This window comes from Anomaloglossus baeobatrachus, chromosome 5 (assembly GCF_048569485.1).
Source record: "Anomaloglossus baeobatrachus isolate aAnoBae1 chromosome 5, aAnoBae1.hap1, whole genome shotgun sequence".
Taxonomy (NCBI): domain Eukaryota; kingdom Metazoa; phylum Chordata; class Amphibia; order Anura; family Aromobatidae; genus Anomaloglossus; species Anomaloglossus baeobatrachus.
In genome coordinates, this window is record NC_134357.1 from 383,018,080 (window position 1) to 383,037,388 (window position 19,309).

Consider the following 19,309-nt stretch of genomic DNA (forward strand, 5'->3'; position numbering starts at 1 on the left):
GTAACCATGGTACACATCGGGTAACTATAGAAACCGCTTTGCTTAGTTACCCAATGTGTAACATGGTTACTAGCTTACCCTGGCTCTCGGCACACGTGTGCCGGAGCCGGCGTACGTTGTTAACCAGTGTACACATTGGGTAACTATGGAAGCCGCTTTGCATAGTTACCCGATGTGTACCATGGTTACTAGCTAACCCCGGCTCCCTGCCCATTCAGATCGTTGGTCTCCCACTGTCAAACATGCCGATGCGTGCTGAACAGCAGGAGACCAACAAGCAAAAAATAAACCAGCACTGTCGCTTTGCATAGTTACCCAATGTGTACCATGGTTATCAGCTTACCGACGTACGCTGGTAACAAATGGTACACAATCCTGTAACTATGGAAAGAGCTTTCGGTAGTTACCCAATGTGTACCATGGTTACAACCTTACCCCCGGCTCCCGGCACATGTGTGCTTGAGCCGACGTACGCTGGTAACCATGGTACACATCGGGTAACTAAGCAAAGCGCTTTGCATAGTTACCCGATTGTGTAACATGGTTACCAGTGAACGCCGGCTCCCTACCCATTCAGATCGATGGTCTCCCACTGTCAACGAGCAAAAAATGAACCATCATTATTCAAGACTTGCTGATTATATTTTTATTCAATCTGCTAACCTACATACACATTCTAGACTACCCGATACGTTAGAATCGGGCCACCTTCTAGTAACTTTATAATTTTATTAGTTTTAGGGAAAGGCTTGAAACCATGTTTGGAATGACGTGTATGTTGACAGTGACAACAGATTTTTTTGTTACTCAACATGTTGTCACTTAAATAATTCAACTACCGTAGATAAAGTCACTAATTAAAGAAGCATATATGTATACACTGGCTTGTGTATATTTTTTCCCTTTTATTCCTACCAGTCGGCAGAGCATCTTTGTCAGTGCTGCATACATTCGTTGTGGTATTTGTGGTAGTAGTTTCCAGGAAGTTAAACTTATGTATCAGTTTGAGCGTCTTTAATTTTCAAAACTGGCATTCTAGAACATATTTCTTTCATTTACATAGTTATTGTTTCTAACCGTAACAGCTCACTTATATTTAGTGTGTGGCTATATCATTCACATTGCCAAAATTGTCTCAGTTTTGCTTTACATACTTTAAGGCTACATGCGCACGCTGCTTCTTTTTCGTGTTCACAAACTGCAGCCAAAACTGCACCTTATCAGAGAGAGCCTGGAAATGTCACAAAAAATGTAGGTGCTTTTTTGGTGCGTTTTTGCTGCTTTTTTGGTGCGTTTTTGGCTGCAGTTTTGTCAACCATTGTTTCATGTATTTTTCAGTTCAAACAAGCCCATAATGCTTGTCGTGATACGGCAAAATTTGCTTGTCCGGCGGCCGGATGGAACGTTGAGGGGAACGTTTTTGTACCCGGCAAAAATACGGATCTGGTGGGGTTATTTATAATGATAGCCTATGGACGCCGGATCATATGCCGGAAGCCGGCGCCGGTTTCGTTTTTGGGCATGCCCAGACTGTGTGTAAATAGTCTCTCTGTCGGTCGGTCTCTCCCTCCCTCCTTTATACTCATCAATCACGGGCTCGGCACTGAACGGTTGTCACACTGCTCTGGCGGCTTCTCTTTTGAAAATGCCGGCTGCTCATTATTCCATTACATTTTCCCTGCTTCCCCGCCCACCGGCGCCTATGATTGGTTGCAGTGAGACACACCCCCCCCCTGAGTGACAGGTGTCTCACTGCACCCAATCACAGCAGCCGGTGGGCGTGTCACTATGGCGCATAGAAATAAATAAATAAATAATTTTAAAAAACGGCGTGCGGTCCCCTCCAATTTCAATGCCAGCCAGATAAAGCCATATGGCTGAAGGCTGGTATTCTCAGGATGGGGAGCTCCACGTTATGGGGAGCCCCCCAGCCTAACTATCAGTCAGCAGCCGCCCAGAATGGCCGCATCCATTAGATGCGGCTGTTCTGGGACAGTACCCGGCTCTTCCTGATTTGCCCTGGTGCGTTGGCAAATCGGGGTAATAAGGAGCTATTGGCACCCCATAGCTACCAATAAGTCCTAGATTATTCATGTCAGGCGTCTCCCCGAGATACCTTCCATGATTAATCTGTAAGTTACAGTAAATAAACACACACTTGAAAAAATCCTTTATTAGAAATAAAAAACACTAACAAATTCCCTCGTTCTCCCATTTAATAAGCCTGACAAAGCCCTCCATGTCCGGCGTAATCCAGGATGGTCCAGCGTCGCTTCCAGCTCTGCTGCATGGAGGTGACCGGAGCAGCAGCAGACACCGCCGCTCCTGTCAGCTCCACGCAGCAAATGAAGACAGCCGCGCGATCAGCTGATGATGTCACTGAGGTTACCCGCGGCCACCGCTGAATCCAGCGGTGGCCGCGAGTAACCTCAGTGACAGCTCATCTGATCGCGCGGCTCACCTCATTTGGTGGCTCTGGCAGCTTAAAACATTGATTTTTCCCTCACGCTACTGCCGCCGCTGATAGTCACGTCCTCCACATCATCTCCCCTGTGCGTGCACGCTGGGGACAGTGGTACTTCGGGGAACACGTGGAGGACGGGACTATCAGCGGCGGTGGCAGCGAGAGGGGTCCATCATCTCCCCTGTGCGTGCATGCTGGGGACAGCGGTACTTCGGGGAACACGTGGAGGACGGGACTATCAGCGGCAGCGAGAGGGGGATGGACATTGGCAGCTGAAAACATTGATTTTTCCCCTCTCGCTGCCGCTGATAGTCCCGTCCTCCACGTGTTCCCCAAAGTACCGTGTCCCCAGCGTGCACGCACAGGGGAGATGATGGACCCCTCTCGCTGCCGCCACCACTGATAGTCCCGTCCTCCACATCATCTCCCCTGTGCGTGCACGCTGGGGTCAGTGGTACTTCGGGGAACACGGGGAGGACGGGACTATCAGTGGAAATTTTGGAAATATACTTACCAATTCAATCAGCTTCCTTACATTAATCTGCATACGTTGATACCAGGTCATGTCTTCTGCTGCACTCCAAAGTACTGCTCCTACACTATTTAGCATGGAACAATGGGGTTTCCACTTGCCTGTTACTTCACTTCCTGACAAATCACCTGCGTTTTTGGTACCAAAAACGCAGGTAAAATGCACCACTTTTTATAGCATGCATTTTTCCTGCGTTTTTGATGCCCTCATTGATTTCAATGGGTGACAAATGTTGACAAAAACGCAGGAAGAATGAACATGCTGCATTTTTTTTGTCACAAACTTTTGACAAAAAAAACGCTGACAAATAAACTGCAATGTACGCATAGCAAATCTAACTTCTCATAGACTTTGCTGGGAAGTCAAATGTCAGAAAGTTCTGCTGACAAAACTGCAGCCAAAAAAGCAGCGTGCGCATGTAGCCGAAAGGGGTTTCCATTACGTAAAGAAAACATGTCAGCACAACTTTGTGTAGGAAGACATGGCTGTAATGGCATTGTAATACAGATACTTTAGATGTAAAAATCTGTTCTTCTTTAATCACCATTTGACGTTTTCTGCCAGTTAGCTTTCGGTGCACACAGACTGGACTGTACATTGAGTCTTCTCCCTGTCTGTGATTCCCCAGCCCCACCACTTGCTTCTTCTGTTTGAAGAGAAGATTTCAAACATAGGAAGAAGGTCACTGAAAAAGCAGTAAGTCTGGGGTCACACTTGCGTATCGCTTCTGATGGGAGAGCAACAGATGTGATATGCTAATGATCCTCTGCTCAGGCTCTGCTGCGAGCGTGAGTCGAGTGTCATGCGGACTGTGACCTGATCTTGCGATCGGTCATAGCTGCGGAGGAGAGGGCAAACGCTGCGGAGGATCGGGAGGGGTTAATCTCCCCATCTCCTCTATTTTCAGCCTGTGCGTATATCGCACTGCACTTGAATGACATCTAAGTGCAGTCTGATGTTTTTCTCGCATCCATAGACTTGTATGGGTGCAAGTGACACGGCTCTCGCAGACAATCGCAGCATGCTGCAATTTTTTCCTCAGTTCGTTTAGGGCTGAGGAAAAACTCGATGATCTGAGTTGCAGCATTGTCTTAAGTGGGGCCGAGTGCAATGCGAGATTTTCTCACATTACATTCGTGCAAGTCATACGCAAGGGTGACTCCGGCCTTACTACAAAACACATACAGCTGCACACTAAAATGCTAACAATAAATAAGGGAACTCTGGTATTGCATTACTGCTATAGGAATATTTGAAAAAAACATATTTAGCTTATATATTGGCCAATGCATGTGAGCCTGGTAACCAGCAGCAAGGTATATCTTTATATACTGGGAACCTAACTCAAATGTCTCTGTCTGGGTTAAAAACGTACATGTCTGAGCAGCTAGGCGTTAGCTATAAAGGGGAATGAACACAGCCTGGTTACAGGGCGGAGTGGTCAATCAGAAAGAAATGCACTACAAATATATCAAAAAGACTGAACCACACATCCTACAGGTGTGAACAGCACCTGTTCACACCTATTGGATGTGCGGGTCAGTCTTTTTGATAGGTCACATTTTCAGTACAAATATATCTTTTTTTTTTTTTCTCTCGCTCTCTTTTTATGTTGCATACTGATCGGACTGATTTATTTTATAGTTTGGTAGATTGGACGAATGCGATAAGAAATATCACATTTAACAGGTTAAACCACAGCTGTTGGAGTCAGGTGATGACTGAATAATTCAGCCATCATCTGCCGACAGAGATGATGACTTGGCATGCGAGTCCATATCAAAAGCAAGGAGACGACGTATGACTGACAGTCATCATCAGTCATTAAGAGATTAAAAAACTTTACTCAATAAGGCAAATAAACTTTAAATTATGTATAGCTGTATAGACATTGAATGGAACTCTGGAGCGCATTGTCTTCTGCTCATTGTCTTGTTCCAAGGGGTCAATGGATTGATATTTGTTACTGCATTGCCAAGTAAGTAGATTTTTAATTCAAATGCAAATGGGAATTTAAATGACCTGAGTAAGACAGAGCAGTTAAGGAGCCACTGCCCTCCAAGGAGAGTTCCTCCACCCACACTGAGCACAAGCCTTTTTAGCTTGATTGATAGCTCACTGTCCAATTTTCATGTATACACAATTTGCCCAAAGGGCAACTAGAGGTACCCTAACTAAAGATCTATAAAACTTTAACTTTTATTATTGCCAAAATAAACAGACCAGTTTAAAACTAGCATATAAGGCTACCTAATATATTTACTAAATCAGGTATTTGGCTGCGAACCAGACACCACGTACATATGGACTACTGTCCTACAATGTCATCAGATTAGTGCAGCCCTACAATACCTCTAAAACCATTCAGCTAATAGCCTCCCCAACATGTTTCACCATGACTGGCTTCATCAGGGGTCTGAGCCTATAATGAGCTGATGATCAGACTACAGCCCCTCTTAAAAGTTCTGGTGATGACATCATCTACGTGTCATCCAATGCACATTATCGTTGGAACAGTTGGTATCAACCAATCAGATGTCTATTGTGATTGGTTGATACCAGTTTTAAACTGATCTGTTTATTTTGGCAATAATACAAGTTATGTTTTATAGATCTTTATTTAGAGTACCTCTAGTTGCCCTTTGGGCAAATTGTGTTTGCATTATTAGCCCTATGCTGATCGAGGGTGTAGATTGAGGTTTCAGTGTTTGTTCGATTTTCATGTATGGCACCTCAAGTCACACTTCCAATGAGCTATCAGTCAAGCTAAAAATTCTTGTGCTGAGTGGGAGACTGTGGCTTTTTAAGTGCTCTGTCACACCTAGAGCGCATAACATTTAATTTGCATAGACGTGAAAATTCTAATGATGCAGCAACAGCTATGCGATATAAAGGTGTCAATAAATTTACGTTTCAAAGTCCTGTATTTTTTTACATACATTTTTCAGTTAGAATTGGCTTTACTGACAGATTCCCTGTAAAGTAATCACATTGTATTATAATTTGGTATATTTGCGCATAGGTTAGTTTAATATCTATCTAGCCTTAAAAATCTCATTATTGGTATGTTTTAATTTCAGGTACCCACTGGACTTTCAACAGAGAGGTGAGAAAAATATAAATTAACCACTTTTTCTTTTCTTATTCTTGTGCATTTTATAAACTTTGTCCCAGATTAATCCAGGCTTGCAGTTTTTACGTACCGTAAGTCTTGAGGAGGATGCGTGCTGGAGTTAAAAGCGCCTGATTCATTAAGAAGTGCACGCTTATTAATGCTTAAGGAGTGTTTGAAAGACGTTTTACATCTGGTCACAAATCTTACTCCATTCGGGGAGATTTGTGCCATAGAAAACATTGCTGCTTTTCATGAATTTGAAGAGCAGGGCTTGCCACGTCCCCATCCCGCCCCAGCTGCTCCCACTTTGGAGAATGCCAAACGTTACACATTTTTAAAGCTGCCTCATGTTGTACCAAAACTTTGTGACGTTTCAACCCTGACTTCTGGTGTAAAAGGTTTGATGAATTCGGTTCTTTGAGTAGAACCTTCAACAAAAATATGCAGCTAAAAAAAATCGATGACACATTTTAAACTTTCAACTTTTTATCATGCTCTTCTGCAATTTTTCAGGCCACCCTGGAGGAGGGGCACATGTTTGGCACATAACCCTGTAATTAGCTCCCTGAGCAAAAGAAACAGCACCTATACATACATATTACATACAGTTCTTTTGAATGCAATGATTTTGTCAGCATCAACTGACCATTTAATGTATATGTGGCGCCCCTGAGGCTTCAGTCACCACAGGGTACTGCGCTTCACTTAAGGTGCAGTATTCATCTTGGGTTAACCACTGGTGTTTCCACATTTCACCTTACATACAGCTTAGGTACCCTCCCACCACGGACTGGACTAGGGTAGGCTGGGGGGTGGCCATCATGATGCATGGGACTTTCCCTGTCACTAGGACAACCACCTGGGACCACTTGGGGTAGAAGTAGGAGCAACTATTACACAAACTTCAGTCAAGTCGAGACAGACTTCAGTTCTGGCAGCACGACACCACTTTCTTCCTTCCTTTCTTCACGGAGCCCAAGGCTTGGAGCGGCAAGTTCCTCACTTCTGGAGGGACGTCCATTAGGAAAGGACACTTTCAAATACCGGTGGCTACCTCTAAGGCTGCTTTCACACATCAGTTTTTTGCCATCAGGCACAATCCGTCAAAAACATGAAAAAACAGATCCGGCGTCTGTTTCCGCCGGATCCGTTTTTCCCCATAGACTTTAATTAGCGCCGGATTGTGCCGGATGGCCTTGCATGTCATCCGTTTTTTGCCGGATCAGGCAAAATTTACTTGTTCGGCGGCCGGATGAAACGTTGAAGTGAACGTTTTTGTGTCCGGCAACAAAAACGGATCGCGCCAGATCCGGCGCCATGCGGCGTGTTTTATAATGGAAGCCTATGGATGCCAGATCCAGCGTAATGCGGCAAAAAACGGATCCGGCCACCGGATCCGTTTTTTTGAACTGAGCATGTTCAGTATCACACCGGATCTGTCAAACAACTGAAGGAACTGATGGAAAAAACTGATGCAACTAATCTGTTTTTTCGCCGGATCGGTCGCATCAGTTTTTTCGCCGGATCGTGCCTGATGCCAAAAAACTGATGTGTGAAAGCAGCCTAACTTATCCGGGATCTGCTTGAGCCCATCTTGGCAGAGACCGGTACTCCCGGGCAACTAAAGGACAGTGAGTAAAGACGTGGAACCGCAACTGCCGTGTCCGTCCTTCGGTGCCAACGAACACTAGTACCACCATGATCCTCCCTGGTTCCTAGCTTCACCTGCGGGAAGGTGAACTACTCTAGCTGCAACACCATCCGCCCCAGAGGACTGCGTCCACAGCGATAGCTAATCCCAGGCCGCATACCGCAGGTGGCATCGCGAGACAACTCCCAGCATCCTCATCATCACATCCTCCATTCTCTTCCCTTTTATTGTACACCTCGGGACCACAAAACCGGGCAAGGGCCACCCGTGACATCGTCCTGACCCGACATCACCAGCCCGGTGACGAGTACATTTAACCCCTTGTCCCGTGGGTGCTACGTATATGTGGACCTCCCAACTCCCTCCTGACAGAGGATATTGGGGAAGAGAAGAATCCAGGCTATTGAATTTGAACTGTCAATCATTTATTCTCTGGAGTCAAGTCTATGCTAGATGATTCTGGCAGCAGCTCTCACCTAGAGAATACAGTTTAACTCGGACGAGCTTAGGTTTCCACAATTTGGAGAAATAGGGAGAAATTGTTGTCGGAGAAATGTTCTTTCGGCTGACAGCTATGTAGTTTGTATGTCTAGCTTTATGCTTAGCTATGGATAGTGCAGGACTCTGGAAGGTGGTGCTTGAACCATATTGAGTATGTTCTCCAACATGAGAATTGATGTGTTATGCACTTTCCTTTCTGGCCCTTTTCTAGACATAACACAAGATGGACATGTTTCCTGGAGTGTTTCTTTAATACTTGAAGTCTTAAGGGGGCTTTACACGGTAGCGATATCGCTAGCAATTTGTAGCGATAGCGAGCGTGTAAGAACCCGCCCCCGTCGTGCATGCGATTGTTTGTGATCGCTGCCGTAGCGAACATTATCGCTACGGCAGCGTCACACATACTTACCTGGTCGGCGGCGTCACTGTGACTGCCGAACAATCCCTCCTTCGAGGGGGAGGGACGTTCGGCATCACAGTGACGTCACCGCAACGTCACTAAGCGGCTGGCCAATCAAAGCGGAGGGGCGGAGATGAGCAGGACGTAACATCCCGCCCACCTCCTTCCTTCCGCATTGTGGCCGGTGGCAGGTAAGGAGACGTTCCTCGCTCATGCGGTGTCACACACAGCGATGTGTGCTGCCGCATGAGCGATGAACCACCTGGATAAACAACCCTTACCGATTTTTGAGTTTGGGACGACCTCTCCATGGTGAACGATTTTCACCATTTTTGAGGTCGCTGGTCAGTGTCACACGCTGCGATATAGTTAATGACGCCGGATGTGCGTCACTAACAACTTCCCCGACGACCAAACATTAACGATATCGTAGCGTGTAAAGCCCCCTTTATGGTCGCCACAAAATAAAAATAAAAAGAAACATTCTGATTCCATCATTGTAGTCTTAATGTCAGCTATGGTTGCTTTTCTAACTCAAATATGGAAAAAACAAGAACCTTTTTAATTTTATTTTTAGGTTTGTCTAATTACTGATTACATTTCTCTGTTACATCATGAGTAAACCATAACAATTATTTTTTTTTAAATTCGTTTATTAAACAGTAGAAAGTTTCTCAAATAACAGAGCAAAAGACACAGATATGCACATACAGGTTTGCTATGAGTCACTCAAGTAGGCTCAACAAGTAGACATATCACTATATTGGTGAAGAAATGTTCATTTTAAAACTGCTATAGTGCCTTACGGTCAATGAGATAGCTATTTACATTGTATTTGAGTGTATGGTGAATTCTACAAACAAACAAAGAAAACCAGTAAATAACTAATAACTAGCTCTGCCGATAGCACCATCCTAGACGTTGGAAACTGCACTCCTCCGCAATCAGTTTTGTATTCAGTACTGGTAGAGACATATGAATATATTGTATTCAATCAGTTAAGGTCAAAAGGGAGGAATTCCACATTTCCCATATCCGGTTGAATACTCTGGACACCCTCTGTTTTGATATACAGTCCTCTCATACGGGAGTATTTTGTTCACCAGTTCTATCCACGCTCGCACCGTAGGAGGAAAACCGCCCATCCACCGCATGGCTATGAGTTTCCGAGCCATAAAGAGGGATTCCCGCAGAAATATTTTGTGATAGTGTGACCATGTCCCTTCATCCATAACCCCAAACAAACAAAGAAGTGGTTCAAGGAGTATAGGAAAAAGAGCCAGTAAGGATAAGACTGAGACAACCCCCCTCCAAAAGGTGGCAGTCACCGGACAGCCCCATATCATGTGAAGGAAGTCAGCATCCCCTCCATAGCACCGTGGGCAGCCAGGGGTTGCCCGGTGTCGCATTTTGAACAACCTTAAAGGGGTTAAATACACTTGATGTATGATATATAGTTGGGTCATTCTGTTGTTAACTGAGGGTGATACCTTGGTAGGGGATTCCAGAATCTCCTCCCAGTCCTCTTCTTGTATGTTCGGAACTAACAGCTCCCACCTCCTCCTAACCGTCAGTGGCTGGGACTGATTTCCTACAAAACCATAACAATTTTCATCACCTAATATGATCATTGCCGGTGATGAGAAAATTACAGCTTGCAAAAACCTCTCTACCACCGTAGCTGCTGCAACTCTCTATCCTACTGACACCTCCCGATTACCATGTGGATTGTAAGCCCGTGAGAGCTGGGTCCTCTTTCTCCTCCCCCAGTAAATCTGCATTAGTATATTGCTGCATTATGTACAAAAAAGGCCTTTTTCTCTCAAATATTGTTCACAAAGTGATCTAAATCTGTGTTAGTGAGAACTTCTCCTTTGCCGAGATAATCTATCCACCTCACAAGTGTGGCATATCAAGATGCTGATTAGACAGCATGATTATTGCACAGGTGTGCCTTAAGCCTGCTTTACACATGTTGATATGTCGTGCGATCGCACCCGCCCCCATCGTTTTTATGCTGCACAGGCAATTCATTGCCCGTGTCACACAAGCTCTGTAACCCCCGTGACACGTACTTACCTCCCACTGTGGGTGGCGAACATCCTCTTTCTGAAGGGGGAGGGACGTTCGGCATCACAGCGACGTCACACAGCGGCCGGCCAATAGAAGCAGAGGGGCGGAGATGAGTGGGACGTAAACATGCCGCCCACCTCCTTCCTTCCGCATTGCCGGCGGGACGCAGGTAAGCTGTGTTCATCATTCCCGGGGTGTCACACGGAGCGATGTGTGCTGCCTCGGGAATAATGAACAACCGGACGCTCGCTTTGTAAAAATGAGCGACGTGTCAACGAGCAACGATAAGGTGAGTATTTTTGCTCGTTCACACTCGCTCGTAGCTGTCACACGCTACGATATGTCAAACGATGCCGGATGTGCGTCACTTACGACGTGACCCCCGACGACATATCGTTTGATATATCTTAGTGTGTAAAGCTCGCTTTAGGCTGGTCACAAGAAAAAGCCACTCTAAAATGTGCAGTTTTACAGTATTGGGGGACAAGGGTCCAGGGGTTCAGGAAACCAGTCAGTATATGGCCTGTGGAGTGTTTGTCCACTCCTCTTCAATGGCTGTGCAAGGTTGCTGGATATTGGCAGGAACTACCATATTTTTCAGACTATAAGACGCACCGGACCATAACACGCACCCTGGTTTTAGAGGAGGAAAATAAAATTTTAAGCAAAAAATGTGGTCATGATACACTGTTATGGGGCGAGGGTCTGCTGCTGACAGTGTAATGGGGGTAATGTCCCTAAATTCTCTACTAAGGTACCCCATCCTGGTAATGATCCTTCTGCCTTGTATATGATCCCCATCCTTGTATATATGTCCCTCATCCTGGTATAGCACGTGGTCACGGCAGGTGCTGCTACAGCCTGCGCATGCCGCCGATGACCTGCTCCACCGCAGCACCCTCAATCCCTGCAGCCATGCCCTTCATTCAGACTATGACACCCCCCCACTTTCAAAATTTGGGGGGAAAAAGTGCGTCTTATAGTCCAAAAAATACGATATACGTCGATCTAGAGCATCCTAAACATGCTCAATTGGCCATGTCATGCAATAAGTGGGATGTTTTCAGTTTCAGGAATTAAGTACAGATCATGGGGCCGGACATTATCATGCTTCAACATGAGGTAATGGTCTTTATTGAATGGCCAAACAATGAGCCTCAGGATCTTGTCATGATATCTCAGTGCATTCAAAATGGCAACTATAAAATGCATCTGTGTTCATTGTTCATATGATACGCCTGCCCATGCCACAACCCCACTGCCTTCATGGGCCACTTGATTCACAATGTTTACAGCAGCAAACCTTGGATTCATCTATGAAGAACACTTCTCTCCAACTTACCTGATGCCATCGAATAGGATCGTTTGCCCACTTAAGTCGTCTACGACAATGAATTTAAGTCAGGTGGAGACCCTGATGAGGACGAAGACCATCGAGATCAGCTCCCTTAGGCTGTTTCTGACAATTTGTGCAGAAATTCTTTAGTTATGCAGCAGCTGTCCCGTTGGCTGATCTCAGACAATCTTGGATGTGAGGATTCTGCATGTTGAGCTCCTGGGCTGGTGTGGTTACACGTGGTCTGTGATTGTGAGTCTGGTTGGAGGTATTATCAAATTCTCTGAAATGTCTTTGGAGGCGGCTTATGGTAGAGAAAGGAACATTCAGTTCACGGGCAACAGCTTTGGTGGACATTCCTGCAGTCAGCATGCCAACTGCACGTTCCCTCAAAATTTGCGACATCTGTGGCATTGTGCTATGTGATAAAACTGCACATTTTAGATTGGCCTATTATTGTGGCCAGCCAAAGGTACACCTGTGCAATAATCATGCTGTCTAAAGAGCATCTTGATATGCCACACCTGTGAGGTGGATGGATTACCTCGGCAAAGGACAAGTGCTCACTAACACAGATTTAGATGACTTTGTGAACAATATTTCAGAACAGTATTTGAGAGAAAAAGGCCTTTTGTGCACATAGAAAAAGTTTAAATCTTAAAATTCAGCTCATAAAAATGAAAGCAAAACCAAAAGTGTTTGGTTTATATTTTTGTTCAGAGTATGTATGTATTGGATGACATTTGACTAATCTATTAATCATGAGTGACCATTAGTACTGGATGCATTAGGTACACATTGTGAAATGGAGTCAAAGGAACGCTAGGGTCAAATACCTGTTCTATAATGATAACCTATAAACACAGGAATATTATTCCTTTTTCAATTAGATTTAAATATGTAAATAATAGTTAATGGGGCAATAATACCTCCTAACTTAGTTTTAGACATTGCTGTTACATGCAAGATGATGTTATTCGTCTATGTGTTCTATTCAGGCTGCTTTATATATCTTTCGAGAGTGTACTTTGGTCTCCGGTGGGTATAATTTCATTTCTTCTGTACCTGCAGAAACTGATCCACAGACTTGTATAGTGATCAAATGTTATACTAATGTGTAGCACTAATTTAGTCTTTCATTTGTATACACTTATGTTGTATGAAAAAGCTCAGCAGACTCTCATATTCCATATAGAAAAATCCAGTAGAAAAAAATTACACTATACTACATTTATCTTTTTTTTTTCTTTTTTTAAACATGGGCTATAGATGCAACTATATATCTATATTGTGACATCCGTTGGAGGCCTACATCAGGGAATCCTTCTGATATACAGTATACATCTACGTTACACTGCAAAGCACAGTATAACTTTATATTAAATTTATAAATTTTAATAAACAATTGGGACACAGGCACACAGACACACAATTGTAAATACTTTGGTTAAGTTGTACTTTAGCCCTGTAAGTTCCTGCTCTTTGACTGTAATATCTACTTTTTATTTTCATGTCCCTTTTCAATTGCTTTGACAATCGGTAGACACAGAAGCTCCTGTTCTGTGAGCCACATCTGACAGAACTGTAATTGCTCCATCTAATCATTTGTTACTTCTGGAAAGGAATTACAAAATGCTGATTTTCTCCTCTCTTTTTGGTTATGTGGCATTTGAGCCCAAACTATCCGTGTGGCTGCTCTGGAGTTCCCTGTAGAATTGTGTTATCACATTTTCATACAGGCCTTGCAGCAATCTGGCTTTCCAAATTGCATTAAAACCTTTGTTTAGGTGCCATTACCAGATGAACCGAACATCTGGCTTCATTCTACACTATACAACAGCCAGATGTTTCAAATACGCAGACAAAAAAAAAGCACACTCAAAAATAGTTTTAATTAGAGCATTGCTACCTTACTGACAATACACTTTTTTTTGTATAGAATTAGCATTTTGAATAATAAAGATTTAATAGATGTGTTTTAATACAAGCCATGTATAATGCTTCCCATCGGTATTGTAAAATGGATTACACTGTCCTATTGGATTGTACTGGAACTTGTTGCATTTGTGAGATTAACAAATACAATATAATTTTGTCCAAAAATGTCTTTATTGGACTTTCTCAACAGGAGCAAGTGAACAATTGTAAGGTTAGCTAATTCATTCTGCAAGTGTGATGCTTTCCTTTTGGCCAAATTAAAATACCGTCTTGTGTTTGACAGTGACAAATTTTTTGTAAATGTCTCCATGACATACAAATATTTTTAAATAAAGTGGATTTACTCAATGGCCAGAGAGGAAGAGAGGAGAGTACTTGCACTGGAATCATTCTAGTGGAGAAATGCATTTAAAATGAGTTGTCCACTACTTTGTATACCGTATTTTTCGGACTATAAGACGCACCGGACCATAAGACGCACCCTGGTTTTACAGGAGGAAAATAATTTTTTTTTAGCAAAAAATGTGGTCATGACACACTGTTATGGGGCGAGGATCTGCTGCTGACACTGTATGGGGGTAATTTAAAAAAAAAAAAAAAAAATGGCGTGCGGTTCCCCCAATTTTGATAACCAGCCAAGATAAAGTCTCACAGCTGGGGGGCTGGTATTCTCAGGCTGGGGAGACTCACATTATTGGGAGCCCCCCAAGCCTAAAAAATATCAGCCAGCAGCCGCCCATAATTGCCGCATCCATTAGATGCAACAGTCCTGGGACTTTTCCCAGCTCATCCCGATTGGCCTGATGCGGTGGCAATCGGGGTAATAAGGAGTTAATGGCAGCAGTTCATAGCTGCCACTAAGTCCTAGCTTAGTTATGGCAGGCGTCTATGAGACAACCCCTCATCACTAAGCTGTAAGTGAAAGTAATACAAACACATAAAAATCCTTTATTTGAAATAAAAGACAAAAAAGCACCCTCTTTCTCCAATTTATTAACCCCTAAAACACCCAGGTCCGATGTAATCCACACGATGTCCCACGACGCATTCAGCTCTGCTACATCTGACAATCACAGAGAGCAGCCATAGAGCATGACCGCTCTGTGTGAGGGTAAGGCCGCAAGTGAAGTGAGCCGCCGGGATCAACGGTGACTCCAGCTGTCACAGCACATCACCTGACTGAAGTCACCGCGTATCTCGCAGGCACTTCAGCCGTGGCCGGATTTGCGGTAACAGCTGGAGGACTCCCGCTGTATACTCACCTCTCCTCACTCCACGCAGCATTGCTCACTTCCTGTTTGTATGCCAGCTGACCTGTGTGGAGCCGTGTGTACAGCGATGACGTCATCGCTGTGCTCACCGCTCTCTACACAGATCAGCTGGCCGGCAGACAGGAGTACACCGTGATGCTGCAGGGGAACAATGAGTATACCATACTTATTCACTGACCCCCGCGCTGATGATGGTGCACGGATGGCAGGGAATACAGCTGCACATGATCACTCCAGGCTGTGGTTTCCTAGGGTGATCACGAGGGCCGGCCCTTTAGTATGCGCGAATCCCCCGCCCATCATCCCGCCCACCTGTCAGTGCCGGCTTCAGCGCTGAGAGATGATGGGTGGGAGGATGGGCGTGCATATCAAATGAGCGGGCCCACGTGGTCAGGGTATCGCTGCTATAGCCTGCTCCTGTCTCTAATGACCCACTCCACCACCACCGCACCCGCCTTCACCCGCTCCACCACCACCGCACCGCAGCCATCGGACTATAAGACACACCATCCACTTTCCTCAAAAATTTGGTGGAAAAAAAAGTGCGTCTTATAGTCCGAAAAGATACGGTAGGTCACCAATATGAGATTTGTGTATGTTCTACTACTGGCTCCTCTCCGATCAGCTATAGTCGACCCTAGCATCAGACGAATGTAAACTGTTTATGGAGTGGAACATCACCGCTCAATACAATGTTTAGTGGCTGCTGCTGGGTACTACAACTCAGCTTTTATTATCTTTCAATAGGAGCTGATCTGCATTATCCAGCAGCGACCACTAAACCGTGTACGTAGTTGTTAACGTTCCACTCCTGCGGAATGGCAGGATTTTAGACGGCGTAATAAGCTATGTTTCTTCTGTGGAGACGCCTCTAATACGATTTCTGTCTGCCTTAAGCGCGAGAAACGATTTGCCCGTTCGTTTACTTTCGGCAGTATACAGTCTAAGTTTCTTTTGTTGGTTTCTTTGATTTGTCCCCTATCATCATTTTCGGATATGGCTTTTATTGATTCAGAGCGGTCCTGAACTTGATGGATTTTGGGTTTGCTGATCATTGTGGTTTTCCTATGGTACTCCTCAATTTCCCTTGCTCCGACTCCACGACTCCGACTCCCACATATATTGCTTATATTTAAGTGAAAAATTTATTGTAGTACAATGTGAACATCAGACATTTCATCATTTTTATGATACAATAATCAAGATATTTAGATAGAACATAAAATATATTTATTGGAATACAACTTTAGAGCACAAAAAACTGTAATAAAGTGTAAATATGTTATACAAAATGTAATATACAGTAGATTAGATATATATCTTGTGGGTGCATGTATAATATATATATATATATATATATATATGTGTGTATATATATATATATATATATATATATATATATATATATACATAATTTACATATTGTAATACATATAACACTATGTAATACACTATGTAAGTGACAAAAAACAGTTTTCAACAAAAACATACTAAATAACATTTCTGCAGTCTATGAATTTGTTATAAGAAATAGAATTGCTTCCATCAGATCCTCCTTCATACATGACCTCAAATCTGACCTAATAGTTTTAAGGCTAAAGAACAACCTCTCTACACTTAACTTGGGTTGGAGGCAAAGCCGTAACCACATGGGCAACATCTCTAACAATTTCCGGGTATAAAGGAATTGACTCATGCACAGTCAGTTTTGATGAACGGTTGAATTTTCCTATTTCTTTGAGAGCAAGTGAAAAATTGTACTGAAATCTGGTCAATTTGCTGCTATAGGAGACGGAGTGAAATCTTTTTCCTTACGGCAACACTTTGCTGCTCCATGTCATCCAAATACTTGTCAAAGTTAAACTCCTCATCTGATGAGGATGAAGATATGGCAGCAGTAGCACTGCCAGGCCCCAAGTCCTCTTGCGCCTGGCAGTCTTGTAGATGCTCATCCTAACTGCTACCTCACTCAAAGCTTCTTTTCCTTTAGTAAGCTGTTGATCATCAAGCAGTATATGATGACTTGGGTCCACATAAACAGCTGCCAGAAGAATTTTATTTTCCAATAACTGTGTCTCTCTTAGTTTCATTGAAGCAGAAATGCCATCTGCAATTAAACCTCCTCTTTGGGACAGGCAAAATAGCAAATTCTTCCACTCCCTTATGAAAATGCCAGGAGTTAAATCCTCAGCTTGTAATTGTTTAGTCACGGTAAATGGGTGATTAAGCATTTCCTTCAATTCAGTCACCTGTGTCCATTGACCTTCATTTAAAGTTACTTGAGGGTTCACCATACCTATAAGAAACTGTTTTAGTTCAAGCAATCACTCAGTCATTAAATAAGTGCTGCCTCACTGAGTGGCTTGATCAACAATTGCTCCTTTCCCAGCACGTCTCTTCAAGATGGAATCAATTTTAGGGGTTCTGGCAGCAATAACTAACTTCCTCACTTTTCCAATCAGATTTCCAGCATGTCTGCCCAGTTTCACACATCCGGCTTTTCGCCGGTTTGGCGGATGTGGCGCACGCCAGTACAGTACGATACAGTGCAGTGGCAGCGCCACAACGTCCGGGTCACATGCTCCGGTCACAGGAAAGCATGTGACCGTCGTTTGTCGCGCTGCCACTGTACTGTATACACTGTACTGGAGTGCGCCGCATCCGCCAAACCGGCGAAAAGACGGATGTGTGAAACCGGGGTCCCTCTTGCAGACTATCTCTTATTTCCAGCTGCAGCGTGCGCACAACACAGCGTATGTGATGAATATGAAAGTGTTTTGAAGCAGCTTCAACAAGATCATCTAATCCTAAAGTATCATTTTGCGGTTCTTCTGTTGTAATATCTGTTTGTTCCTCAGTTACATGAACAATACTGTGGCTCCATCTCACACATATTGAATCCTAAATTTTCTTCTAGCTGTTGTTCATTACTCTCATTTATCAGTTTAATTGTACTTACAGTGTGTTTGAAGCATTGTTCGTTACAATGGCAAGAACCTGTTCTTTTTTTGCATTCCTAATCTTGCAGAACTTTTTCCACTAAGGCCTGGAGAAACTGGCTGGTGTGATGAGCTTTAGTATCTTTTACTGCCAGTGTCTTACTAACAATTTCTTTCTTGTCACAAACATATCGAGCATTGATGGCAAAATAATTCCGTGAAATGCAGTGTCTCTGGGCATCCCAGCCAAGGCAATGGGTTTCAAGATAGGACATTCAGACACAGCGTTTTGTGAGGATCTTGACAAAGAATGAGCATGTCAGTTTGTGGCAGTTTTCTAATCTGCTTTTGCTATTGAAAGCATTATTTATGAGCTCCAAAACCTTTCAGGTGATGCAGTTTTTTAAAAAGCTGATCTGCTTTTGCAGCTGAAAAACGTATCCTCAAAAAACGCCACAAAAACGCTGTGTATGAATGCAGCCTTAGATCAGGAATAAAACAGACATTTAAAGGACATCTCATAAGTTTCCCAAATTCCTATGAAAATATTTTCATCACACGCTGCATTGCACTACTGTCCCCAATTTATTATATATTTTAGGAGTCGGAGTCGGTGCAATTTATACTGACTCCGACGCCACCAAAATGAGCTTGGACTCTGACTCCACGACTCCGACTCCACAGCCCTGGTTTGGACCCAGGTGACAATGCGGGTCGCACCTGACCATCGCACCTGAGGTTTGTAAGTTTTTGGTCCTGCATAATTTACATGACATTTTGGTACTGGGATTCCCTTGGTTGCAAGCCCATAATCCAGTTCTTGATTGGACTTCTTTATCTGCTACTAGTTGGGGCTGCCAATGTGTGCATAGTGATACTCCTGTTTTGTCTACTTCATCTCAGACACAGGAGGTCCCTGACTATTTGGCGGATTTCATGGATGTATTTAATGAGACCAAGGCTGCGTCCTTGCCTCCACATAGGGATTATGATAGCACTATTGAATTATTGCCTGGTTGTAAATTTACTAAGGAACGGCTTTTCAATTTATCTGTACCTGAACATGTTGCTATGCGGACTTATATTAAG

General features: G+C 43.7%; 1 protein-coding gene across 4 annotated transcripts in view; it reads left to right on the forward strand.

The window, feature by feature from the left end:
* Nucleotides 1–19,309, forward strand: part of SKAP1 (src kinase associated phosphoprotein 1) — a 962,073-nt gene that overhangs the window by 20,630 nt on the left and 922,134 nt on the right. For all 4 annotated transcript variants that reach the window (XM_075350053.1, XM_075350056.1, XM_075350054.1 and 1 more), the window contains exon 3: nucleotides 6,077–6,102. In XM_075350053.1, the coding sequence (XP_075206168.1) occupies nucleotides 6,077–6,102 (26 nt within the window). The remainder of the gene's footprint in view (nucleotides 1–6,076; nucleotides 6,103–19,309) is intronic.